The sequence below is a fragment of the Mangifera indica genome, chromosome 9 (genome assembly GCF_011075055.1).
Source record: "Mangifera indica cultivar Alphonso chromosome 9, CATAS_Mindica_2.1, whole genome shotgun sequence".
Classification (NCBI taxonomy): Eukaryota; Viridiplantae; Streptophyta; class Magnoliopsida; order Sapindales; family Anacardiaceae; genus Mangifera; species Mangifera indica.
The window spans coordinates 14,987,583-15,014,317 of record NC_058145.1 but is presented as its reverse complement, the minus strand read 5'-3'; the positions used below and the strand labels follow the sequence as shown (position 1 = coordinate 15,014,317).

The 26,735-nt window shown below is 36.5% G+C and overlaps 3 protein-coding genes and 1 non-coding gene across 4 annotated transcripts; all 4 read left to right on the top strand.

Moving 5' to 3' along the window:
* Nucleotides 1-5,059, top strand: LOC123226227 (BTB/POZ domain-containing protein At3g44820-like). Its single transcript, XM_044650761.1, has 4 exons — nt 1-731; nt 1,102-1,171; nt 2,616-3,833; nt 3,911-5,059. Exons 1-4 carry the CDS (start codon nt 682-684, stop codon nt 4,478-4,480), a joined length of 1,908 nt encoding a protein of 635 aa, XP_044506696.1. The 5' UTR covers nt 1-681; the 3' UTR covers nt 4,481-5,059.
* A 1,527-nt stretch (nt 5,060-6,586) lies between these two features.
* On the top strand, nt 6,587-6,668 carry TRNAS-GCU. The gene has a single exon. It is a non-coding gene; the product is annotated as a tRNA-Ser (tRNA).
* Nucleotides 6,669-7,773: 1,105 nt separating this feature from the next.
* On the top strand, nt 7,774-12,021 carry LOC123224985 (pentatricopeptide repeat-containing protein At5g64320, mitochondrial). The gene is made up of 2 exons (XM_044648800.1): nt 7,774-11,312; nt 11,603-12,021. Exon 1 carries the CDS (start codon nt 8,216-8,218, stop codon nt 10,385-10,387), a length of 2,172 nt encoding a protein of 723 aa, XP_044504735.1. The 5' UTR covers nt 7,774-8,215; the 3' UTR covers nt 10,388-11,312; nt 11,603-12,021.
* Nucleotides 12,022-12,895: 874 nt separating this feature from the next.
* Nucleotides 12,896-26,431, top strand: LOC123225697 (AP-2 complex subunit alpha-1-like). Its single transcript, XM_044649809.1, has 27 exons — nt 12,896-13,344; nt 15,905-16,036; nt 16,471-16,596; nt 17,693-17,755; nt 17,835-17,932; nt 18,021-18,228; nt 18,925-18,996; nt 19,076-19,168; nt 19,872-19,973; nt 20,098-20,195; nt 20,447-20,528; nt 20,671-20,759; nt 21,752-21,857; nt 21,940-22,005; nt 22,567-22,673; nt 22,754-22,858; nt 22,960-23,080; nt 23,187-23,372; nt 23,491-23,730; nt 24,360-24,440; nt 24,590-24,754; nt 24,869-24,955; nt 25,048-25,173; nt 25,267-25,347; nt 25,428-25,499; nt 25,752-25,831; nt 25,906-26,431. Exons 1-27 carry the CDS (start codon nt 13,213-13,215, stop codon nt 26,051-26,053), a joined length of 3,066 nt encoding a protein of 1,021 aa, XP_044505744.1. The 5' UTR covers nt 12,896-13,212; the 3' UTR covers nt 26,054-26,431.
* Nucleotides 26,432-26,735: the final 304 nt, after the last annotated feature.

Here is a 26,735-nt window from a genome sequence, read left to right as displayed (position 1 = left end):
GCGCTATCACTTGTTAGCCCATTACCAGAAAGCTTCAGCTCCTCTTCTCTCTTGAATCAAAAACAGCACAAACACGCGTTTTTGAATCATCATGATTCCACACCCAAAGTCCAACACTTTTTTATTGTTGTTCTTCTTCTTTTATTTTTCTTTATACATCAATCATTCTCCTTGTCTCTCTGCCGGCTCTTCTTCAATTCTTGTGCTTGTTTCTTTTTCCAACTCCCTTCTTTTATAAATTATAACCCCCCCTTAGTTCAATCTTCTTGTTTGCCGCCTCTGTTCTGTGTCTTGATCTGTGCATTCTTTATACTTTTATCACTCTTTTTTTTATTCATAATTTATGGTTCTGCTGTGGGGGTTATGTTTAAACAACTACTACTCCACACACTCACATTCAGATGCAGCACGAACTGACTAGCTGTAAAGTCTCCCTCTTTGCCCACCTACGCAATTTTCTCTGTTGGAACTCTGTTTTTGTGTTCTTTTTGTTCGGCATCTAGCTTCTTTTAGAGAAAATTTATTGAATTTTAAATCTTTATGTGCACGTCTTAACTTTTTTAAGTGGGGCTGAGAGGGAGAGGAGTGTTGTTTAACTAACGTTAAAAGGCACTCTAATAGCGCCTAATTGAAGCTGGGTTCTTTGGTCCCAAAAAAGGGTCCATCTTCTATCTTCGAGTTATGGCCCCTGCAGGCAAGGTTTCTGAGTTCTATAGAGAAGGAAATAACTGGTAAGCTCATTCTCTTCTGAATTTTTTTTCTTTTTAATAGTTTTTCTTTGGCGGATAACCAAATCTTGGCTCAATTGTTGTCTCCTTAGCTTTGATTCTAATTCCACAGCTAATGGTTTTATTTCCTCTTTTGGGCTTTTAAAACGTTTGGTTGAAATTGTGTAGTGAAACATGAACAGAGATGTTACTATCTATTTGTGTTTGGTTTTTATGAATGAAGTAGATAAGGTTTTGTTTTACATGTTTCTGGGGATTATAAGAATAAGAAAGAATACTTGTTATCTTTGTGGTGATTGTTTGATGAAAATTTATATAACTAAAATGGTAGGGGAGTTATGGGTGTGTAATGTGACTACCATGGCTGTGGCAGGTACTGCCGTACAGGATTGCCAAGTGATATAATTGTTACCGTGGAAGACATGAATTTCCATCTCCATAAGGTAATTATAGTACTAGGCTTATACGGTGATTTTGAGTCTGAGAAGTTGATTAAATTTTCAATCTGCTGGTATAATCTTTAGGGTGAACTTTTACAGTCTGAAGATTTTACTCTTTTCCTGCAATTTATGTTGATTTGAATATTTTGCGGCTATTACAAATTTGTCACTACTTTGTAGTTGATTTTGCCAAATGAGTGAAAACAGATGCATTCTAGTTAGCCCTGATATTTAAGTACAGCTGGGATCTGATTATCTTTTGGAGTGTTTTGCATTATATCTGAGGTCAATTGAATTTTTGAGTTGCCTTCAAGTTGACCTAAACTTAGGTACAACTACTTATTGTTTTTAAAATTTATTATCATGACAGGTGAATACAAGATAGTGTGGGAGCAGTATATAGTCGGTTCACTAACTTACATTCTTCTAAGCAACTGAATGATTTGTAGTCAAATAGTTGTGACCTCCTTATTAATTGTTGTTAAGATCATGGTGGACTTGCCTTCTGTCAATATTCAGTCACCTTGTCATTAGTTTTCTTCTATTACATGTTCTTCACTTCTTTTTAGGGGTAAAACAAATATAAGTCACCAGTTTCCCGTTGAATGCTATATGCAATATATATATATATATTTTCTAGAACTGCAATGAATAGTATAGCCCGTATTAGGGAATTGATATAAATTATTTTTCCAGTGATAAGTTGATACATACCCAGGGAACCAAGCAAAGCAGAAAATTGACAAAGGAAATGAAAATGGAAACTGCAATATATTTTCACTGTGGTTATAATTACATTACAAGTATGATCAGTTTCTCTCCCTGACACATATAAGAAAACCAAAACACCCCACTTTTGGTTAATCGAGAGGCCGAATCTCTCCTTGAAATTCTTGGCCTTTGAGAGGCTAGGTACTCTCCCTAACTTAGCCAGAGCTGCCCAAAATTTTCCAGAAAAAAATCTCCTCTCTTTCTACTGCAGACTCCTTTTTATACTACTACATGGTCCCCATTCCACCCCTTTCTGTCACCTTCCCATGTGCCTGATTGTGCTTCAATAACAACTTCTCCAGCTCACCAAATAGCCTTGATTCTATGATTTGAGCCTTATCTTTATCCTTGTTCACCCATGATCCTCTCATAAATTTGATGAGTTCTCTTTCCTCCTAAAGCAAGAAGTGTTATTTCATATGAATTCTCTCTCTTGATGGCTCTTTTGAACTTCATGATTTGTGTTTTATTACATTGGCGTTAACTTTGCCATCCATTGAAGTGAAAGCAATTAAGTGTCATACCTGTAAGAAGCAGTTGCAAATAAGATTTAATTGTCAATATTCTATGCATTATACTCTCTTTACTTTCTATGAATGGTTTCAGTATGGAATATATTATCATTGTTGCTTTCTTCTACTTCAAAGGTAGTGACCAACCATGCATTACTTTGCAGTTTCCACTTATATCCAAATGTGGAAAAATTGCTCGAATTTGTGAGGAATCTCAAAGTACCCATAGAAAGACCTTGGTCACTGAGCTCAAAGAATTCCCTGGAGGCCCTGGCTCTTTCTTAATTGCTGCTAAGTTCTGCTATGGTATTAGGGTTGAAATGTCACCAAGAAACGTAGTAATGGTGTACTGTGCAGCACAATACCTGAAAATGACAGATGAGTATAGTGAAGGTAACTTAGTTTCTAAGTCAGAGAGCTTCTTTCATAAGAATGTTCTACGAAGATGGAAAGATTGTATATTGGCCCTTCAAAGTTCTGAACCTGTGCTGCCATGGGCTGAAAAGCACCAAATTTTGAGCAAATGTCTGAATGCTCTGTCTATGATGGCTTGTACGGACCCCAGTTTGTTTGGTTGGCCTATGATGATGTATGGTAGATTACAAAGCCCTGGTGGAAGCATTCTGTGGAATGGTATAAACACTGGGGCAAGAATTCGAAGCAGAGAGTCTGACTGGTGGTTTGAGGACATCTCATATCTTAGTGTGAGTTTGTTTGAAAGACTTATACAGACCATGCAAGCAAGAGGTATGCGACCTGAAAATCTAGCAGGAGCCATTATGTACTATGCTCGAAAGTACCTGCCAGGTCTGGGCAGATGGCAGGGTGGACAATCTGGCAACACTAGAACAGTCACAAGTTTTAGCCTGATACCTACTTCCGTTAATCAAGGAATTCAAAAGGTTTTATTGGAGAGCATTGAAAAGCTTCTTCCTGATAAGAAGGGGAAATCCTTTTGCCGTTTCTTACTTGGACTTCTTCGCGTGGGACTGATATTGGGTGTCAATGAAACATGCACAAACTCTTTAGAGAGGAGAATAGGGGTGCAACTGGAACTTGCCACCCTAGATACTCTTCTGATTCCTAGTTATTCAGATTCTGATACTTTGTACAATACTGACTGTGTTGAACGGATTGTCCATCATTTTATATCCTCAGAATCAACAGTAACATCATTTTCGCCAACATCAATGGATCTAGAAACATCTCCTTCATTGACACCTTTAAGAAAAGTTGCAAAATTGATTGATAACTATGTTGCAGAGGTTGCTTCTGATGTTAATTTGAAACCAAGAAAGATACGCTCTCTAGCAGTTGCCCTTCCAGAATCTTCAAGACCTTTGCATGATGGGCTGTACAGAGCGCTGGATGTATACTTCAAGGTTTGAATAATTTCAGTCAACTGTTGAGCAAAGTTTGCTAATTTTTTAAGGTTTATGGATTTTATGTATTTATGCAGGCACACCCTTGGCTTTCGGAGAAAGATAAGGAAGAACTTTGCAACATCATTGACTACCGGAAGCTCTCCATTGATGCATGTACCCATGCTTCCCAAAATGAGAGGTTGCCACTTAGAATTGTTCTTCAAGTCCTGTTCTTTGAGCAGATACAGTTGAGAACTGCTCTTGCTGGTTGTCTACATGTCTTGGACACAGAAAATGCTCCAGCAGGACCATTAACTGTCCCTACTGATATGGCAGGTCAGATTGTGCAGAGGGATGGGTGGGTGACAGTTGTTCGTGAGAACCAGGTTCTGAAGGTGGATATGGAAAGGATGAGATCAAGAGTCGTAGAACTTGAACAAGAATTTTGTAAAATAAGGTCAGAGATGAAAAGGGTCACCAAATCACATAGTTCACTTAGTTCCCCTGGAATGGTTGCTAAGAAATTTAGGTGCAGACTTCTTCCACGACCGTCAAATGCTCAACCAGATACCATTGAAAGCACAGGACATACTCCTAGAGCATCAGTTGAACGGTCACAACCCTCCCGTCATTCTAGGCACTGGAAAAGTTTCTCCTTGTTTTGAGAGTGAACACAAGCAAACATAATTCATTTTTGGAAAAAGTCTTTGGTGGGACAGACATAATTATTTTACATACGTCCTTCCAATATGATCATGCTCTATATACATTTACCTTTTTTTCATATACTTGAACATCCCATTGTTTGTTGTTTATAAAAAAAAGGTATATGTAGCAGGATTTATTGAACGGACAGTATCGATGACCCAATATATCTGTCCCATCCAAGACTTTCTCCAGTTTCTGACATTGAAGTGGACATTGGCTGAATGGCAGTTATAAGTAATGAGAAAAGAGTATTGCAGTTACTTCCTATGCTGGCTGAACTCGAGAATATTCTATTTTTTGCATGTTTTCTGCCAATGCTCTTGCATGTGTGTGCTTCTTGTAAAGACTGGAGCTATGGTATGAGTACATACATCATTTTACAACTACAGGAGAGTATATAATCAATTGCTTTTCATGTTTTCCCTTGTGTTATTTATTTGAGGGGCTTATACATGTACAGTACAGTTCTGTGAATCACATTGTAAGCTTGTAAAACATTGGGAAGAAATCACAGGTTTCTTATTATATTTCTTGAACTCTTAACCCTGAGCTGAGACCCATTGATCGATCAATCATTCTTCTTTTATATGCTGCACATGCATTCATGTTACAGTTATGAAGATATAATATCAGTGAACCTGGTAAAAGAAGACCATATATTTCTGCAATGCAAAGAGAGTAGAACTGTGAAGTGCCTTCAGAAAATCATAGTCACAATGTTGTAGACTGTTTGCTTGGAATAAGAAGATAATGTATTTATTTGATGCAATCATTCAACATCATTTTATATATATGGTGTGTCCTCTTTTATTTGATTGTTGGTTATATGGTACATGGAATGCATGAAATAATGGTTTGTGTGCTTGCCATGGAACCCACCCTTCCTCGTGCATGCCTGCTACTCCATAAGCACACACTAAAGGCATAATTTTCTTGATAGCATATTTGATCATTTGTTATGCATCTCAGACTAGTATGATAATATTACCAAAATGGTCATTACATTTATCAGAAGGTATTTTGAGTCAATGGATAAAATAAAGGTTGCTTATTCTTGCTCAGTGGTGTTTATTGCCCCATCACACTGGAATTGATTAATAAATTTATGGGATTATTTAAGGCCAAACGACTATTTCCCACCCAAGGTATGCTGTAATGACAAGTTTCCCCCCTTTAACTATGGAAATACCAAACACCCACCCATGGCCAGTTAAATTTAACGGGGTTAAGGGTAAAATTGTCATTTTCTCTATAATATTAAAAAATAAACTAAAATATAATTTCCTTTTGCCCTCCTAAAGTTTGAAAAAAAAAATTTTCCCCCAGCCTAAGTTTAAGAAAATGGCAGTTTCACCCTAGGGTTTGGTTTTGAAATCTCCGGTGACCTCTCCGGCTCCGTTGCCGACGGCTTCTCCCTCCCGAAGAATCCTCTCCTTCCGGTGATCGGTTTCCTCCCATTTGGAGGTCCAATCGTCGCCGGAAAAACGGTGGGAGACGAAGACGAAGCCGTCGTCTTCGTCTGGGAAGACGATCGGCTTCCCAGGGAAGACAACCGTCTTCTTCTGGGAAGACGATCGTCTTCCCAGACGAAGACGACGGCTTCGTCTTCGTCTGGGAAGACGAAGAACTTCGTCTTCCCCGACGAAGTTCTTCGTCTCCCACCGCTTTTCCGGCGACGATCGGACCTCCAAATGGGAGGAAACCGATCACCGGAAGGAGAGGATTCTTCGGGAGGGAGAAGCCGTCGGCAACGGAGCCGGAGAGGTCGCCGGAGATTTCAAAACCAAACCCTAGGGTGAAACTGCCATTTTCTTAAACTTAGGCTGGGGGGAAATTTTTTTTTTCAAACTTTAGGGGGGCAAAAGGAGATAAAATTTTCAGGCGTTAGGGTTCTGTTAAATTTAACTGGCCATGGGTGGGTGTTTGGTATTTCCATAGTTAAAGGGGGGAAACTTGTCATTACAGCATACCTTGGGTGGGAAATAGTCGTTTGGCCATTATTTAATTTAAAGATCGCTTAATATAAAAGTATTTAATGTTTAAATGTTTTTGCTGTTAGCAAAGTCGCTTTGGCCGAGTGGTTAAGGCGTGTGCCTGCTAAGTACATGGGGTTTCCCCGCGAGAGTTCGAATCTCTCAGGCGACGATAAATTTTTGCCCCCTCATATATCAATCCATAGGTTTTGGAAAATAATCAAGTCGGTCCTCAAGTTTTGACATGTTCCATTTAAGCCAAAGCTTTTAGAATTGTTTATTCACCTCCTCATTGGTTAAAGTAATACAATTATACAACAATAAAAAATAATAAAATAAAGAGATTAATATGGTTTATTTCCTTAAAAACAATTTAATTAGACTTGATAATATCAATAGGCCAAACGACTATTTCCCACCCAAGGTATGCTGTAATGACAAGTTTCCCCCCTTTAACTATGGAAATACCAAACACCCACCCATGGCCAGTTAAATTTAACGGGGTTAAGGGTAAAATTGTCATTTTCTCTATAATATTAAAAAATAAACTAAAATATAATTTCCTTTTGCCCCCCTAAAGTTTGAAAAAAAAAATTTTCCCCCAGCCTAAGTTTAAGAAAATGGCAGTTTCACCCTAGGGTTTGGTTTTGAAATCTCCGGCGACCTCTCCGGCTCCGTTGCCGACGGCTTCTCCCTCCCGAAGAATCCTCTCCTTCCGGTGATCGGTTTCCTCCCATTTGGAGGTCCGATCGTCGCCGGAAAAGCGGTGGGAGACGAAGACGAAGCCGTCGTCTTCGTCTGGGAAGACGATCGGCTTCCCAGGGAAGACAACCGTCTTCTTCTGGGAAGACGAAGAACTTCATCTTCCCCGACGAAGTTCTTCGTCTCCCACCGCTTTTCCGGCGACGATCGGACCTCCAAATGGGAGGAAACCGATCACCGGAAGGAGAGGATTCTTCGGGAGGGAGAAGCCGTCGGCAACGGAGCCGGAGAGGTCGTCGGAGATTTCAAAACCAAACCCTAGGGTGAAACTGCCATTTTCTTAAACTTAGGCTGGGGGGAAATTTTTTTTTTCAAACTTTAGGGGGGCAAAAGGAGATAAAATTTTCAGGCGTTAGGGTTCTGTTAAATTTAACTGGCCATGGGTGGGTGTTTGGTATTTCCATAGTTAAAGGGGGGAAACTTGTCATTACAGCATACCTTGGGTGGGAAATAGTCGTTTGGCCATATCAATATCATAAAAAAAACACACAAAATTTGTACACTTGATTGGGAAGAAAGTGGGTTTATTTCACTTGTTGCCCCTCCTATCCAGGTCTTCCAAAACCCTCACAGCAGTGCAGCCTTCCGCTCCGAGACATACCGCACAGCAAACAAGTAGAAAAAAAATGCTAGTGTCATTTTTTTCATTAACCTTCCCAATATTCCTCTTTTCTATCTCAATCTCTCCATTTACACCATTTCACCACTATAAACCATCGCTTTCTGAAACTCTATTTTGTTAATTCGGATTCTGTGCCATGGACAAAGCTACTATTGCTACCAATGGTAATTCAAAGCGGATGAATTTATTAGTGGTTTTGAGCGTTCTTTTTCTTCTCACACAGACTCACTGCTTCGCGTTTCGATATCGATTAAGTTGGCTGAAAAGGGTAGCTCTCGCTTTTTCTTTGGTTAGTTTCTGTATCTTCATTTTTTAGCCCATTTTTTAAGACACTAATGTTAAAGACTCCAAAGCACACTTCATTTGTGAGCAAAATCCTCCTTAAATCTCTCTTCAAAGTCCCTTCTTTTGCAGTTTACTCATCTGGGTTTATTAGCGATTCTACTATTTTTCGAAACAACGACTCAGAATCTGACAATGAATGGGAAAGATTGCTCAAACCATTTGATGTCAATGAGCTTAGAAAGTCTCTTAATAAAATAACCCCTTATCAGCTATGTAAATTACTTGCATTGCCACTAGATGTTGACACATGTATGAGTGTATTCAGTTGGGCTGGTGCCCAGAGGGGCTATTGTCATACTTTTGATGTGTACTATGTGTTGATAGATAAACTTGGTGAGAATAAGGAGTTTAAGGTTATAGATAGGTTGTTGTTGCAAATGAAAGAAGAGGGTATTGTTTTTAGAGAGACCCTTTTCATTTTGATCATGAAGTATTATGGGAAAGAGGGATTCCCTGGACAAGCCACAAGGTTGTTGTTGGATATGAAGAGTGTTTATGGTTGTGAACCTAGTTTTAAGTCTTATAATGTTGTGTTGGAGATATTGGTGGCTGGTAATTGTCATAATGTTGCGCCGAATGTGTTTTATGACATGCTGAGTAAGGGTGTTTCACCAACAGTTTATACTTTTGGGGTGGTGATGACAGCACTTTGTATGGTTAATGAAGTGGATTCTGCGTGCAAGCTACTTAGGGATATGACTAAACATGGATGTGTGCCGAACTCTAAGGTTTACCAGACTTTGATACATGCATTGTCCAAGAGAAATAGAGTGAATGATGCATCAATGCTTTTGGAGGAAATGTTTCTGATGAGTTGCACACCAGATGTTCAGACTTTTTATGATGTTATCTATGGCCTTTGCAGGCTCAATCGAATTCATGAAGCAGCAAAATGGGTTGACAGGATGCTTCATCGGGGTTTCACCCCTGATGCTATAACATATGGAGTTTTAATGCATGGGTTGTGTAGGACTGGGCGTGTAGATGAAGCAAGGGCCTTGTTGAATAAAGTACCTTGTCCAAATGTTGTGCTCTTCAACACTGTGATAAATGGGTATGTGACAAGTGGACGTTTTGATGAAGCAAAGGATATTCTGTATAATAGAATGTTAAGCATTGGCTGTAACCCTGACATTTTTACTTATAACATATTGATTCGTGGACTCTGTAAGCAGAGGCGTTTAGGTTCAGCTCTTGAATTGGTTAATGAGATGGCAATGAAGGGTTGTGAACCCAATGTTATCACATACACCATTTTAATTGACGGTTTTTGCAAGCAAGGCCAACTAGAGAAAGCTAATGATATTATGAATGAGATGTCAGCTAAGGGGCTTAGTTTGAATACTGTGGGATACAATTGCCTTATAAGTGCTCTATGCAAAGCTGGAAAGGTCCGTGCGGCCTTTGAAATGTTTGGTGAAATGCCAAGCAGAGGATGTAAACCTGACATTTTCACATTTAATTCTTTAATATCTGGTCTGTGCAAGGATGATAAGATAGAAGATGCTTTGGGACTGTATCAGAACATGTCATTAGAGGGTGTGATTGCCAACACAGTAACTTACAACACATTAATCCAGGCTTTTTTAAGAAGAGGTGCAATCCAAGAAGCATTTAATCTTGTAAATGATATGTTGTTTAGAGGATGCCCTCTTGATGAAATCACTTACAATGGCCTGATAAAGGCACTATGCAAAGCTGGGGCTGTTAATAAAGGATTCGCTTTGTTTGAAGAAATGATGAGGATGGGAGTTATTCCCAACAATATCTCATGCAATATATTGATTAATGGTCTCTGTAGGACTGGGAAAGTAAATACTGCCCTTGAGTTTCTAAGGGATATGATTCATCGAGGTTTGACACCTGATTTGGTCACCTATAACAGCCTAATAAATGGTTTGTGCAAGAAGGATTGCATTGGGGAGGCTTTAAATCTATTTGATAAATTACAAGCTGAAGGAATTTATCCTGATGTTATTACTTACAATACTTTAATTAGTTGGCACTGCAAGGAGGGCCTGTTTAATGATGCTTGTTACATTCTACATAAAGGAGTCGAGAATGGTTTACTACCTAATGATGTTACTTGGTATATTTTAGTCTCGAATATTTTTAAAGGAATGGATAAGGAGAGTCAGAACTTCACCCATGCTGAGTATTAGTGACAGCAAGGGAACTTTCAGAAATGGCTTCTCTCCTTCACACTTAATCTGATCTTATTAAGCTTTGAAAGTGTACCTCTGCCAATCTGTCATAAGGGACTGCTTGTTTCCCTTACATGAGACAAGTGTTCATCAATTAGTCTGTGGGTTGGATTTATCCTGAATATTCTTGAGGTGACAATCAGCTGGGACACTGGGAGCATCTTTTTGATTGACATCAGCCACCTGGAATTCATTGGATGAGAATGCAAGTCTTCTGGGTATTTGCTTATGTTATTTTTGCTGAGTTTATCCAGTGGAAGAAGTGCTCTTCTGAAAATGATTGTTTGTCTGTAAATTATTTTTAAGGATTTCCATCTGACACTGGGAATTCAGGGCTGGGTAATGAGGAGAAACATGGCTTTGCCTAATAAGTTAAACTATAGGACTTGAGGATGATCGTGCCATACTTCTTTTAACCTATATTTTCTGATTCCATTGCTTGCTAGTTCATTATGTAATTTGGTTCTCAGAGCATTTTGTAACTTGGTGACACATGCAAATTTCTTGTGCTTCATGTTTTTAATAATACTCCTGGAAACACAAATCTTAATTTCTGGGGATGCTAAAATCTTGCTGAGAGGAAAGTTATTTAGACCAATTTTCGGTATGCGGAGAACCTTGAAGTATGGCCTGGAAGCTAGCTTTCATTCTTTTGTGATTCCTCATGGTTACAGGTGAAATTTTACAAGCATGGAAGACGCTTACAGAGCAAGTTCTCTTTTTTGGCCTCTTATGCAGAAGTGTAGCAGTAATAAAATCTAACAAGGACACAAGATATGGCTTGGGTTTGATAGTTGCTCATGATGGAGTGAAACTGCCATGTTGTGCATTGGTTAATTTGTCATCATTCAGACAAAAAATTGGTTCTGATGCTTATGATAAGGTAATCCAATGCCAAAATACGATGGGTCTCTGTTTTGAAAAAGGATGCTGTCTGATAAATATTTAATAATCATCATGGTCTCTATGATAATAAGTAGTTCCCATTTTGTAAATGTGCATTGTCTTGGTACTAGGTTAGTGAAGACTGTAAAATGAAAGGCAAATCCTGTTAGCAAGAATGCGTCGTTCACGTATGTAAATCTTGGTTATTAACTGTGTACATTTTGCTGCTTTAGCTGCATTAAGTCTCTTTCTTTGTAATTTCTACTCATGTCCAGTACATGGTGACAGCTAGATGTGATTGGCATTAACAAGGCTCAATTCTTTGAAGATCTGTACATGGTGACAGCTAGATGTTCTGATTCTCATTCCAAGCTCATATACTTTTTATAAGTTTTAGTTGCCCTTAACTGTTCGATGTGAATACTGCGGGAAGCGTACTTTCTTCACCTTTAGGAAGACGGAGGAGACACAGACAGAATTGATTGGGGGATCTGATATCTACATGCCTGTATGCTGACAGCTTTATCTGAGTGCAAGAATTGTTCTAGTGTTGCAGAAGTCTCAACGTGAATCATGTGTAACGTCGTTCAGCTCCTTCATGCTACTGGGAAACCTAGATTTTCCTTCAAGTATTCAGCTGGATGTGTTAAAAATTGCTGTGTACGCACAGCATATTTGAACTCATTATTTGTGACATAGGATCTTAATCATGTTGTCCCGTGGCCCTGAAATTATAGAAAAATCGGATTATAAAATATAAGCAATATTATGTGTACTCACTTTAAATACATAAATTAATACATATTAATATATGTTATCATATAATTAGATATTATTTTATCATTAATTTAAAATTACTCAATTATATAATGACAGATATAAGTGTGTATTCATCTATATATTCAAAATAGGTAAGTTTTATTGATTAAATATATACTATTTGAAAATCTGCATTAAAATTACCCAATTCTACCAGAAAGTAGTTTTTAATAGAAGCTGTGGTTTGGGTAAAATTGACGTGATTAGAAAGTAAATTTATTGACTGTGGAATATCTTATCTTATGGTGTGTGACCAAATATGCGTGCATAGCCATACATTTTCTATTATCTACTCTTATTTTAGATTATTAAGAGATAATAAGTGTAATGTATGGTTCTAAGAATCTTATAATATACAATCCGGATCTAATAGTTCAATATTGGTTGAAATCCATTTAAATCAACTCCTACCCTTACATATGAGTGAAAATAAATGAGAGATTAATGTCAAGTTTTTATGAAATATTTTCTAATTTAAGTTGAGTTGTACATTAGCATGTGGGTAAGTAGTTTTAAAACAATTCTTTATATTCTTTGTTATCTTTTAAGCAAAATATTTAATTATTTAATATATTACAATTCAAGTGGGTTGAGGAGACAAATATTTAGAATTATATATTTATATAACTACAATTTTTTATTTGAAATACTTTTTATAGTTATTTAAATAAAAAATAAAAAATGATTTAAATAGAAAAAAGAAGAGGAGAAAGGGGAAAATTGAAAGTGAAATGATGAAGCAAAATACAAGGAAATTAAGATAAAAGTCTTCTCTCTCTCTCTCTCTCTCTCTCTCCTTCTTCTCTGTTCGACGGCTTTTACCAATTTTTTTCACTTTCTCTCTCTATTACAAGCTTTAACTTTCACATTGCTTTCTCTTGGCTTTAAATTGAATTGTCTTTTGAAAATTGAAGTTGATCTCCCAGTGCATCAAGATCTCGTAGTGACATAACCATTGAATGTTAGATCGGGCGGAGGAGAGAGCGAGGATCTGAGATTGGTTGGGAGCTGAAGAGAGAAAGAGAGTGATTGTGTTCTCTTTCTCTTAGTTTCGTTAGGGCTTGTGGATCTCAGACGAGATGGCTCTGTCAGGCATGAGAGGACTCTCCGTTTTCATCAGCGACATTCGTAATTGCCAGAACAAAGAGGCGGAGAGACTACGCGTTGATAAAGAGCTTGGCAATGTCCGCACACGCTTCAAAAACGAAAAGGTTAGACACTCTTCGAAATTATTCCCTATCTTTCCCTCGCGTTACTTGTATGTGATCAATTGACTACGAAATTTATATTTTTGATCTGAAACACTGATGTAACAGTTCGATTGCTACTGCGAAAATGACAAGAAATTAAGGAATTATAATTATTGATTTTTACTTTTCCTTTTTGGATACTAAAGCTGTGAGAATAGAACGTTAACTCAGATTATGACCTGTGTAGGATTTTTTGTTTATGGATTTTATTTTTTAAGTGAAGTGTTGTTTAACTACGCGTTGCCAGAAGTGGTAGTTAGGATTAGTATTGCTTGGGGTTTGATTTTAATTGTTGAATGGCATATGATTTAGCAAGGTTATAGGATGTAGTGAAAAGTATGTTTGTACTCTAGAGAGAGTCGATAATTGAAATTTTTGGTGGTAAAGGGTTTAGTTTTATACTTTTGGTATCAATTGATGCACTAGGTAAACATGACTAAGCAAGTGATGTTGATCAAAATGAGTTATATGTACTTAATTAAAAAATAGAGTTAGAATACGTAGATGTTGTGAAAGAGGACGAGCATCCTTGCGATTGAATTTCCTTCAAAGTAGATGTTTAGGGTTTGCCTGTTAATTGACTTCAAAGTTTGATGATAACGTGTGGTGGAATATATTTTGGAAAAATTTAAAGTGGCCACACTTTATGGTGGTTTTGAAGATGTTAATGGAGATACAGAGAATAATAGGGAAAAATTTGAGGTGATTATAGTTTGTAATAAGTTGGTTTACTTTCATTGATAAATGTTTGAAAATGTATACATACTTGCCTTGGCTTAAGTCCTCTAATTTTCATTTTAACAATCACCATGATTTCTTATTGAAGGTTTTATCTTCATCCCGCTGTTCTTGGATCTCTTTACTATTAGAGTACTAATGTGATATTATGTGCATTTGGAGCCAGCTACAAATATAAAGTTTCATTGAACTGATTTTGAGTTAGATCATTTGGTTGGATGATTGATGAAGAACATAGCAAACTCCCTTTAAAGGATTTGCTAGCAAAGTTACAATTTCCAAGAAATAAGACCAAGCTCATATAGCTAGTAAGCTAAACTTGCTAGAAATTAACATTCTGTGCAATTGGTAACTTTATGTCAATCATCTATGTGTGTGTGGAGAAGATTATATTTGGACAGAAATAGTCTTATTTTATTTGTGTTCTATATTTTTTCAATGTCATAAGTATTTGTACACTCAAACTCATTCCAAAATTAAAGGTACTTTTTTCAAATATGGCTGTAATGAAAGCTTTATAGACAACCGTTGATTAATAAGTACTATCAGAAAAATATGAAATATTAAGGCCACTACTCATCAAGTTGGTACCTGGGTTGCCCAAGATTTTGTTGTTTAGTTAAGATCTTTGTAGGGTTCAACTTCCTCTTGGGACACCTAATTGGGATATTACCATTTCACTAGTTTATTAACTACCTAAGTTGTAGGGTGCAACAATAGTCCCCACGTTTGACATATTGATTTATTTAAGAAGATATTATGTTTGGAAAGTCGTGATATATAAAGCTTGGACTAGTGATATCCTAGAGACTTGGTATTGGATACCTCCTGGACCAGTTAGTCAAACTTTTCGTGAAACTGTAATGGATGTAAGAGCTACTAACAAATAGTTGAAGTGTTGGGTCAAATGTGGCATACATTTATGGTTTGGTGATGAATATAGTCATACATGATATATCTTCTTAATATTATATAATCACAATCATTGGCATCTTTGAACTTCCGGCTTTCCTTCTATTTTAGAGCCTTTATCTTTATCAGCTTGAATTTTGTCTCAGCAACTCCTCACAGTTAGCTATGAGGTTTCTGTGTCAGGTCCTATAGTATAAAAGGCGATAAATACGTGACTGTGCTTTATTTTTGACTTCCTTGACTCAATTTTGGAGTTCCTCCATTAAAATTTTGACCAGGGTACAACAATGAAGTTTAATCAATTGTATTGCTTTGGAGGATACTCAATATTCTCTGAATCATGATTGATTCTTTGAGCTTTAGGACTTAATTTTTTTCTCTTCCTCTTATGTCTTTTTTATCCCTGTTTTATTTTTAAAGCTATTGTATGCAATCACATATATCAGACTCTTCCCCCTTTTTCTTTTGCATGTCTTTGAATTGATTGTCCTTTTGACATTACTTTCACTTTGATATTCAAGTTAGTTTCACTCACCTGGTGCATCCCCTTGTCTTTCTTTGGTTAGGATTGTAATTTTTTTTCCATGGGTAAGTATGTCCAGTATATATGCTTGAAGAAAATAGTCATATGTTTTTAAAGTTAAAACTGCTTTGTGTGGGTATCACGTGTTCTCTGTCTTTTTGTTTTTCAGTTGCAAGTTGTACTCATTTCACTGTTCTACTCTGGTTGTTTTGAAACTACAAGTATTGGTTATATCGAGTTCCTTTTTCTTTATAATTCTGTTTGATTCCTGCTGATGATCTCAAACAGTATTTGCAATATCTTGATCAGTGAGCAATTGTTCATTGAATTATTATGCTATTTCAACAGGGTTTGTCACCTTATGAAAAGAAGAAATATGTTTGGAAAATGCTTTACATTTATATGCTGGGTTACGATGTAGATTTTGGTCATATGGAAGCTGTTTCTTTGATATCTGCACCAAAGTATCCAGAAAAGCAGGTAATGTCCTTTGCCATTCAATTTCTCCTTGTTAATGCTTAAATACTATGGTTGGGTCCTTTGTTTTCATGTGCGTTGTATTAATATGGTACCAGTGTGGATGTAGTACTGACATGTGCTGCTTACAGTAATTCAGTATTACACCAATTTATTAATACTGGTACAAGTCTTGATCGAATGCAATTATCATACAATAATTGGAGACTATAGATATTTTTACTCTTTGAATCATGGTGTGTGGAATTACTGGAGACCTGGAAATTCTGGATCTGTTAGTTTTGCATCCTTTTTGTATATTACAGTTAGTTTTTCTCTTTAAAAGATATAGTTCTGGCATCGGATACATTCTGATATCTATATGCACCTAGTTGTCTTTTTAAGAACTTGCGAAAAAATGAATGTTTAAATTCTTACCTTGCTATAAATGGCTGCAGGTTGGGTACATTGTGACATCATGTTTACTCAATGAGAATCATGATTTTCTGAGATTAGCGATAAATACAGTACGGAATGATATTATTGGTCGAAATGAAACTTTCCAGTGCCTAGCCTTGACTATGGTATGTTACCAATAAACCTGTTAAAAGCTTAGGTTCTCATCTTTTATTCTTTTTCATTTCTTTGCAAGTCATTCTGCTGTGGTTAATTTTTGCCTTTTTCTTTAAATGTTTATTTTTTAAGTTGCTGTTTTGGGAGTTCATTGTTTATCATGGAGGGATTATCCATTCATACAACATTCCATTGCTAATGCATTGGTGTCCGATACTAAAGCAGAGTGTGGGTTGTGAATTAACCTGCCATAAATTCATACCATAACTTTTATTCTTTTTGTATAACACTTTCTTGTTCAGAGATATACAGTGGCAAGTTAATAGAGCTATAGCCTGTTAATTATATTGTTTAAGACACTTCTTCATAAGTTTTATTCAATTCCTTGGGGTCTTCTCCTTTTATAGGCAAAGGATGTTCATCTGAGAGCGTGACATCTGGATATTTGTTCTATATTAGTGGGTCAGGAGTTGCTGTTTACTGATGTTTTCTTCAAGGAATTATTGATCAAAGTTTTAGTGTGATTGAGAATTTCAACCATCTTGTTAGTTATAGGCAGTAATAGTAATCACATAGAAGCTTTATCTTTAATTTCTAATCTCTTGATGGCCTTGTTTTTTTTGAAATATTGATATTCTTTGTATGCCTTTCATGATTGTTTTTTTATTTTTGTGTGTGGCATTGATTTTTGAGTAGTCCATATCTTTTCATTGAACTATTCAGCCTGTTGTATAGATATTTTTTTGTTATCCTTTATATGGACCTTGACTTTTGTGGACAATTTGTTCACTTGTTTGTAACTATTTTTCAATCCATGATGTTGCCATAGCTTCTTAAATAAAAATTATGTCATTTTTGTTTATTGTTTAAGACCAATTGCTATATTCAATACCCTTTTATCTAGGATGTTCATAAATTTTGTACTTCAGTTTTTCCTTTTAGATCTCAATCATCAGCTGTTTATTATGAAAGTAATTGATTTTGTATCCTGGTCACCATATTGTCTTTGAATAATTTTTCTGTCCTTTCCCCATTAGAAATTGTATTGTACTGTCTTAGCTGCTGCTTGATTTCATTTACCACTTGTATTTGTATTTTATGTTGTAGGTTGGGAATATTGGTGGGAGAGAGTTTGCTGAATCTCTAGCACCTGATGTTCAAAAACTACTTGTACGAATAATTTCAAGTTTGTGTTTTATAACTGGAATTTTGAAAGATTGGTTGATAAACATCCATTTGTTTGTCTTAGATTTCTAGTAGCTGCAGACCACTTGTGAGAAAAAAAGCAGCACTATGTCTCCTGCGCTTGTATAGGAAAAATCCTGATGTTGTCAATGTAGATGGCTGGTATGTTTGAATGTCGCCTTCATGACTATCTACTTTATAATGAGTTTGAATTTGTAGATTTCAAATTTCTTTTTTGGGTATGTTGCAGGGCGGATCGGATGGCACAACTTTTGGATGAACGAGATCTTGGTGTTTTGACATCTTCTATGAGCCTTTTTGTTGCTTTAGTTTCTAATAACCATGAAGCCTATTGGAGTTGTCTTCCAAAGTGTGTTAAAATTTTGGAGCGGCTTGCTCGGAACCAGGATATTCCTCAAGAATACACTTACTACGGTATCCCATCTCCCTGGCTTCAGGTGTGTCTTCATTTTCTACCCTTGTTCAACTTATCTGCACATGATTGGTAATGGTTCTGAAATGTGGTTTACTTGGTCTGTCTGGTCAGTTTGAATTTTGTTATTGACTCTTCAATGAATTGATAAATCTGGAACTTATAACTATATTAAAATCCTAGCAGTCTTGTTTGGTTGTCTGAACAAGACCTGAAGAGTGAAAACCATTTAATAAAATGTTATCAAGTAATACCAACTTGATATGTATTTTTCTTCTGATCTGCTGTCATTAATGGGGTCATTACAGAGCATTGCACAAACATCTTTGGTCTTCCTGGGGAAATCAAATTGCACTGGTGTTTTATATATAATCTTGTGTGAATTAGCCATTTTGGAAACAGTCAGTTTTGGTCATATTCACTGATAAAAGGTGGACCTTTGTTGTGTCTTCATCCTAACTCTATTTCTAAGGCATTCTTTGATGGCCCAGCCCTATTTTCATGATGGACTCATAAAAATGGGTCATGAAACTTTATCCTGACTACAGCATGCTCCTTTTTTGGACATGTTCTGTCTTTTGAAAAGTGTAGCTGTTGCAAATTAACATTTAATTTTTTTGATTCAGCATATATTTTTTCAGTTGGCTGTCAGTAATTTGTAACTTACTAATGTATAATTAGCAAGTTCATGCTGATGCTGATTAGTGTATTGTTAGTTCAGGTCAAGACAATGAGAGCCCTTCAGTATTTTCCTACCATTGAAGATCCAAACACCAGAAGATCCTTGTTTGAGGTTCAACTTCTCCCAAGGATTATATCTTTCTTATTGTTTGGCCATGTGACTCTAATGAGATTCAAATTTGTGGTTTTAGGTGTTACAACGGATATTGATGGGAACTGATGTTGTAAAAAATGTTAATAAGAACAATGCATCACATGCTGTTCTCTTTGAAGCCCTTGCTCTTGTAAGTTTGCAGCAGAAAGTATTTTCTTTGTGAGTGTAATTTGTTATTAACAGTTAGATTTTTTTTCTCTTGTAAAGTTTTTATATGTTTTAGTTAAGTTGATCTGAAACTTTAAGATGTTGGTGACTCTATCCAGATTCATGTACTTTTCTCCGAGTTCAGTGTCATTTTCTTTGTTTCATGGGAACAGAAGCAAACTAATGTTGAAACAAACTTGGGCTATGCATTCCTGCGTGTTGCACACATCTTCAACTATCTGTGGCTAGATAATTAGTTGAATTGGCTTTTTATTAGTTGATGGATAAGAGTCATCGTTCTCTCTTGTGTTCTCATGCATATATTAAAAGGAATAAATAGGATTTTTTAGCCTGCAAATTGGGAACTGTTTCATTTAATGCCCTCTATTCCTGGATTGAGGGTTCGATATGGTTGTGAAGCTGTTATCCCTTCATATCAGGAAATCTATTTCCCTTGTTCTGACTTGTCTTTAGAACCTGCTCTATTATTCTTCTTGTAAGAAATTCATTACCTGATGAGAAGAAAATTCTATATACTGTTGGGGCATTGGCTAGATGGTAAAACTATTGTGTTGGGAGTTGGTTGCTCTTGAATTCAAATTGCCTAGCAAAAATATAATCATTTATGTGTTGGAATTTGAGGAGCTTTTTTTTCTCAGATTTGTTTGTCTAATTTTCTATCACAGGTCATGCATCTTGATGCTGAGAAGGAGATGATGTCTCAGTGTGTTGCTCTACTTGGAAAATTTATTTCAGTGCGTGAACCAAATATTCGATATCTTGGCTTGGTATGTCGTTGAATCACCAACTTATCCCATATTTCTTTTCGGATACATTATTTTGTCTATCTAATTTTATACCTGGTCGCCAGCCTATGACTGCCTGAACAGACTTTACATTTCTCTATTGCAGGAGAATATGACTCGGATGTTAATGGTAACAGATGTGCAAGATATCATCAAAAGACATCAGGCTCAGATCATCACATCATTGAAGGATCCTGACGTTAGGTTAAATTTGATTTTCTTGAGTCTCTTTATTATTTGCTGAGAATGTCAGGTCTTATGGATGTTATTGACACCTTGTCAAAAAGTTATTCTTGAACAAGATCTGTCTGGTGTGATTCTCTCTTGGAAATTTATTTATTCTTCACAACCTAAGTATATGTTAACAATTAGTGCTTATTGTATTCACTCGTGAAGTTTCTCATCTCCAGAAAGTTATGTTAACAATTACTAATCTGGGCTAATTTTTCCCTCAGTATACGTAGGCGTGCCCTTGATCTGCTCTATGGAATGTGTGATGTTTCAAATGCAAAGGATATTGTTGAAGAATTGTTGCAGGTATAGAATTTTGAGTATAGACTAGTTAATCTATGGTTCTCAGGATGCTTTTTATATTAGCAATTGTTTTATGTTATCTACTGAAAGAGTTAATCGTCTGAAGCACAATCTGAGCATGCAACTGATTTGCTTGTGTTTTCAGTATCTCAGCTCTGCTGACTTTGCAATGCGTGAAGAACTTTCCCTTAAAGCTGCCATTCTTGCAGAAAAATTTGCACCAGATCTTTCATGGTAAGAATGACTTCCTTTGAAGACTTTAAAAAAAATTGTGGAGAATTTAGCTCTGCTATGCTAAAAGGATTTCTTTAGTAGACTGACAGACAATTAAAAACATTAAGCTAACATGCTTGGCTCTAATAGGAAGGGATGACTAGGATTGCTTTTGGAGTTAAATCCATTGGACAATGTGATGCAAGTGATTCACAAAATGAATGTGATAGGCTCACCATTGATTTTAAATTCAAAGTTACTTAATGTTGTGTGGGAGGATATAAGTTCTCTATTTTAAAACGTGGACTAGACTGATCAGTTCAATTGGGACCTGGTGACTAGCCCACTTCAAGTTAAGTTTTAATTTAGTGTTAGCTATTGGACTGGATTGGCTTATGGTCGAACCAAACGAACTGGGGGGTTGCAGTTCAATTGTTGGGTAAAACCCTTATGCTAAGGTTAGCGTAAAAAATTTGCAATTGTTGCAACTTGAATCCAAGTCCCAACAATTGTTAGGCATGCACCATACCACTAGGCCACAAATCCATTTAGTTATATATTGTTTTCATTTTTATTTAATCTGTTTTAACTTGATTGGATATTAAAAGGAAAATGAAAATTCTACAATTGCTCAAACTCCAACCCAAGTCTCAGCAATTGGGAGGATATGCACCAAACCACCCGGCCACAATTCTATTTGGCCATACATTGTTGTAATTTTTATTTGAGAATATTTTGATTTGGTCTTGTATTATATCAACACTGTTGATGTCTTGCTTTGACCATCAGTTGGACCAGGAAAGGCTTAAACCAGCCCCTTGACTGGGTGCCTTGTCCAGGTCTGAAAACATTGTATAAGCTAACTTTATATTGTTTTCATTTTCCTGTGGAGCTTTCAGCAATTCAACTTTATACCCACTGTCTTCATTGATGAGAAATTTTGCACTGCTGAAGTAGCAAGATTATTTGTTTAAATGATGTTTATTTGATATCATCCATATGATTCTTCACAGGTATGTGGATGTGATCCTTCAGCTCATTGACAAGGCTGGGGATTTTGTTAGCGATGACATATGGTTTCGTGTTGTTCAGTTTGTTACAAATAATGAAGACCTTCAGGTGATCAAAATTCTGTATATACATCTTGTCAACATAATAGTTTACATGATATTGATGTAAACAATATTGTGTGTTTGATCAGCCTTATGCAGCTGCAAAAGCCAGAGAGTATCTTGACAAGCCTGCAATACACGAGACAATGGTCAAAGTGTGTATGCTTTGATTTGGATTTTATATTCTGAATTAGGGTTTTTTTACATTTGAACAGAAATTCTGTTTGATCTGTATGGGTGACCTTATAATGTTAAATGGTAGTTTTCATGGTTGGGTTTTCACTTCATAATTTGATTTTTTTTAAAACTCAATTCTAGAATTGACATGAAAAATACCATATGTGAATATGAGAATTTGTGGCAAGATTCATTTCCCATCATCAAAGCATGATGGCTATAATATTTTAATTAAAAACTTGGTAAGTTGTGCCAGGCTGCTTATTTTTGTCCATTTTGTTCCAAACTTGGTAAGTGGCTTTAGTTCTATGCTTACACTAATATATCTCAGAAGTTTCACACATTTCATGGATCTTTTATACTACAATTTTGATCCATTATCCTTGTTTTCTTTCAGAGAAATAACTGATGACATATGAGTTAGTTAAAGCTTTGAGATTAACAATATTTTCAACAAACCTTCTTTTTTCAGTATCATCATACATTATCAATTCTGATATAATTGATAAGATTACATCTTAATTTGGATATTGCTATAGGTTAGCGCTTATCTTCTTGGAGAATACAGCCACCTTTTGGCCAGGCGACCTGGGTGCAGTCCAAAAGAAATATTTAGCATAATACATGAAAAGCTTCCGTCTGTTTCGTAAGAACACTTCTATTCTTTCCATTTATATTGTCTCATTAACTTTTGTTTTTCCATTTAATCAGACCTTGCGTTTGTAGGACTTCCACCATTCCAATTCTACTTTCAACGTATGCTAAGATCTTGATGCACACTCAACCTGCAGATCCAGAACTACAGAATCTGATTTGGGCAATATTTAACAAGTGGGATTTACCCTTGCCTTGCTTTTCTGTATCTAGGTTTGATAATTAAACATAATTGTCCACAAATGCTGTATCTCTCATGAAGTTCTGTATTGTTTTAGATATGAGAGTTGCATCGATGTTGAGATACAGCAGCGGGCTGTCGAGTATTTTTCGTTGAGTAGAAAAGGAGCAGCTCTGATGGATATCTTGGCTGAAATGCCCAAATTCCCTGAGCGCCAGGTTTTGTGTGATTCTCATCAACTATGAAGATTAGTTCATCAGTAACTTTGATTGAAGGTTTCAACTGGATTTTAGTGATGCTAACAATTATCTTCTTTTAATGTAGTCTGCATTGATCAAAAAGGCGGAAGATCCTGAAGTTGACGCTGCAGAGCAAAGTGCTATCAAGTTGCGGAACCAGCAGCAACAGATGTCAAATGCATTGGTTGTAACCGATCCAGTCTCTACCAATGGCACCCCGCCAGTTGGCCAGCTTAGCCTTGTAAAGGTGCCAAGCATGACCAGTAGTGTGGTTAGTGCCTATCTATTTGTCAGTCCTAGAGTTCATAAGCATATTCTTCCATATAATATTTGTTATGCAATCAAATTTCCAGTTATAATTGGATTTTGATGTGTTTTTACCTTTACAGGCAGCAGAGCCAGGATTAATCCAGCCAAATGGCACTTTGACCATTGTAGATCCTCAGCCTCCATCAGCAGATCCTCAACCTCCATCAGCTGATATTCTTGGTGATCTTTTAGGCCCACTGGCCATTGAAGGGCCCCCTGGATCTGCTGTCCAGTCTGAGCCAAATGCCGTCCTTGGAAAGGGGGTTGTAGTGGATGGAGCAGCCATAGTACCTGTTGGAGAGCAGGCAAATGCTGTTCAGGTTTGTACTTTCCCTTTTATTGTTATACCACATAGTGCACATCATTGTGAACTCTGTCTTTCTCCTAAGACTAAAATGGGAGCAGTTCTAAATTTATCTTGGAGCCTACCTTGCCAGATGGTGACTATTTTCCATGACCATCATTCCTTAGTATGAACACCACTGAATCTATCATTTGGCATCAGAAGACTAATGGTTATAAATTCTGTTGGTGATTTATGTTTACTCACTTTCAGGGAGTTTGTTAAATTGGATTGCATATGATGCCTGATAAAGTGCTTTATTACATAAAATTTTACCTTTTTCCTTTTTCCTATAGCTCCTGAAATTTTCCTAATTTACAATTTTCCTGTGTTTCATTCCTTGCTGCCTCCAACATCGTACGTTAATTTGTTGCATGAATTTTGTTAAGATATTAACATAGCAATGGTTCATATTTTATAACTACCAAATAGTTTTCAATTTCCTTTCAACATTTAACATAAATTGCAGAATTTTCTTCTCTTTCATGGTGAAATTATTCCATCCTATCATGTCTGAACATCTTGGTTTGTACTTCTATGCAGTGGAATCATAACTTATACTTTGATTGCATTTAACTAGCTAGTTCTGTTTTACAATTTTTGCAGCCAATAGGAAATACTGCTGAAAGATTCCATGCATTATGCCTAAAGGATAGTGGTGTTCTCTATGAGGATCCTTATATTCAGGTTTGACCTTTTCTTTATTTTCTCACATTTTCCTGTTAACAGTCATCTACTTAAGCTTGCAGATGCTTTCACATGTGTTCCTTGAGCTGACTTGATATTTTTATAAAGCTTTGTCTAGACACTTACTTTGCTTGTTAAATGTGTCGCAGATTGGTATTAAAGCAGAGTGGCGAGGCCATCAAGGCCGTTTAGTACTTTTCTTGGGAAACAAGAACACCTCTCCACTTCTTTCAGTTCAAGCTATAATATTGCCTCCAGCCCATTTGAAGATGGAACTTTCATTAGTTCCTGAAACTATTCCTCCTCGAGCACAGGTGGAGCCTAATTGTTCTGCTTATTATTTGTATTGGCTTCATGGATACTGGCCAAACTTTGTCTGTTCTCTTTATTATTACATGCTTTTTATATTTTCCGTTTCGTTTGAATAGGTGCAATGCCCTCTTGAAGTAATGAATCTTCGACCAAGCAGGGACGTTGCTGTTCTCGACTTTTCCTACAAGTTTGGTGCCAATATGGTACTTGTTATGATATTGGTTTATTTTGTGTTTTTTCCCAGGAATTAGATAATATCCATACTTACTGGTATCTTATATTTCCCTTTTTCTAGGTAAATGTCAAGCTTCGTCTGCCTGCTGTATTGAATAAATTTCTACAGCCTATAAATGTAACCACTGAAGAATTTTTCCCTCAATGGAGATCACTTTCAGGCCCACCTTTAAAGCTTCAAGAAGTGGTTTGTATATTCTTGTTGTAACCACATTTCTGTCATGAATTAAATTTTTTTCTTTATTTGTTTATCCATACATGTTTTCTTATTAACGTGCAGGTCAGAGGTGTACGACCAATGCCTCTCATGGAAATGGCTAATTTGTTTAATAGTTATTGGGTGACGGTTTGTCCAGGACTTGTAAGTAATACTTCCTTTAAACTTGGCGCTTCCTTCATCAATTATGTAAATTTTGTTCACAGTGTATTTCAATGTTTTAGGACCCTAATCCTAATAATCTGGTTGCAAGCACAACCTTTTATTCCGAGAGTACAAGGGCCATGCTCTGCTTGGTAAGGAAAACATATCCTTTGCACAAACACTCTGGTTAACAAGTAACACACTTGGGAAATCAACTTTTTTGTTTTTATTTTACTTTGAATTTCATCGATGGACCTAGTTGATTTCTTTAATATAGCTTAACACCTTATCAGAATAAAAGAAAATAATACTTGGTTAAAAAATAGATGCAGATGATGACTTATGTTAATTCTCCTGTAAAGCTATAGAATAAATTATTCACAGCCTTATTTATTGTTACACAGATTAGAATTGAAACTGATCCAGCAGACAGAACCCAGTTGCGCATGACAGTTGCATCTGGTGATCCTACGCTAACGTTTGAGTACGTTTCTGTACTTAATCCGTTATCCTTCTATTTACACAACATTTGGGATTGCTCTGACCTTTGCCATGCAGGTTGAAGGAGTTCCTCAAGGAGCAATTAGTCAGCATTCCTACGGCAACCCCTCGAGCACCGGCCGCACCTGTTTCTCCAGTATCTCAACCAACTAGTACAGCAGCAGCATCAAATGATCCTGGGGCACTGCTAGCTGGTTTTCTGTGATGAAGTAGCCGTGGTTGATGTGTGAAAATTTGTTCAGTATACACTTGTAAACCTGATTTATACGTCCGACCAACCTGTCCGGTTAAGATGTGGATAAGGAAATTAATCCTGATGCGAGGGCTGTCGGAATAGAGGGGTGAACTAATTTGTGATCGGCTAAGTGTTTGAGTGGAATTTGAAGAAGGGTGGGTCGGGATTTTGAGATTCTTTATGCACAAATTGGATTGTGCCTTGGTGAGCATTTTATGTCTTTTCTGGGATGAGGGTTTTTCTTATTCTTCATTTATTTTTTCGTCCCAGTGTTAGCGGATTGGTTTCTGTAGTACAAATGCACAAACAGTATGTAAGATATTGCATGAAGTAGAAAAAGTTCTGTCAGTTTGTATTTGTTTGTCAATTTATAATATAGATGGAAATAATAGAGCATTTATGAAAATTATAAGAAGCATTCCGTTATGGTTAAGTGCTGGGAAATCCAAACTATGACATGTACGGTGTTCATGAAAACTGGTAATTTATAAAGGGCAATCTCATTGAATTAATTTTTCATATTATATTATTATGATAATACTTGGAGAATTAAATTCATATAAGATGGCAAATTGAAATCTTAACTTCGTATAATTAGGAATATTAAGCATTTTGATTTAGAATTCATTTACCGATTTGTGTGACCGTGAGG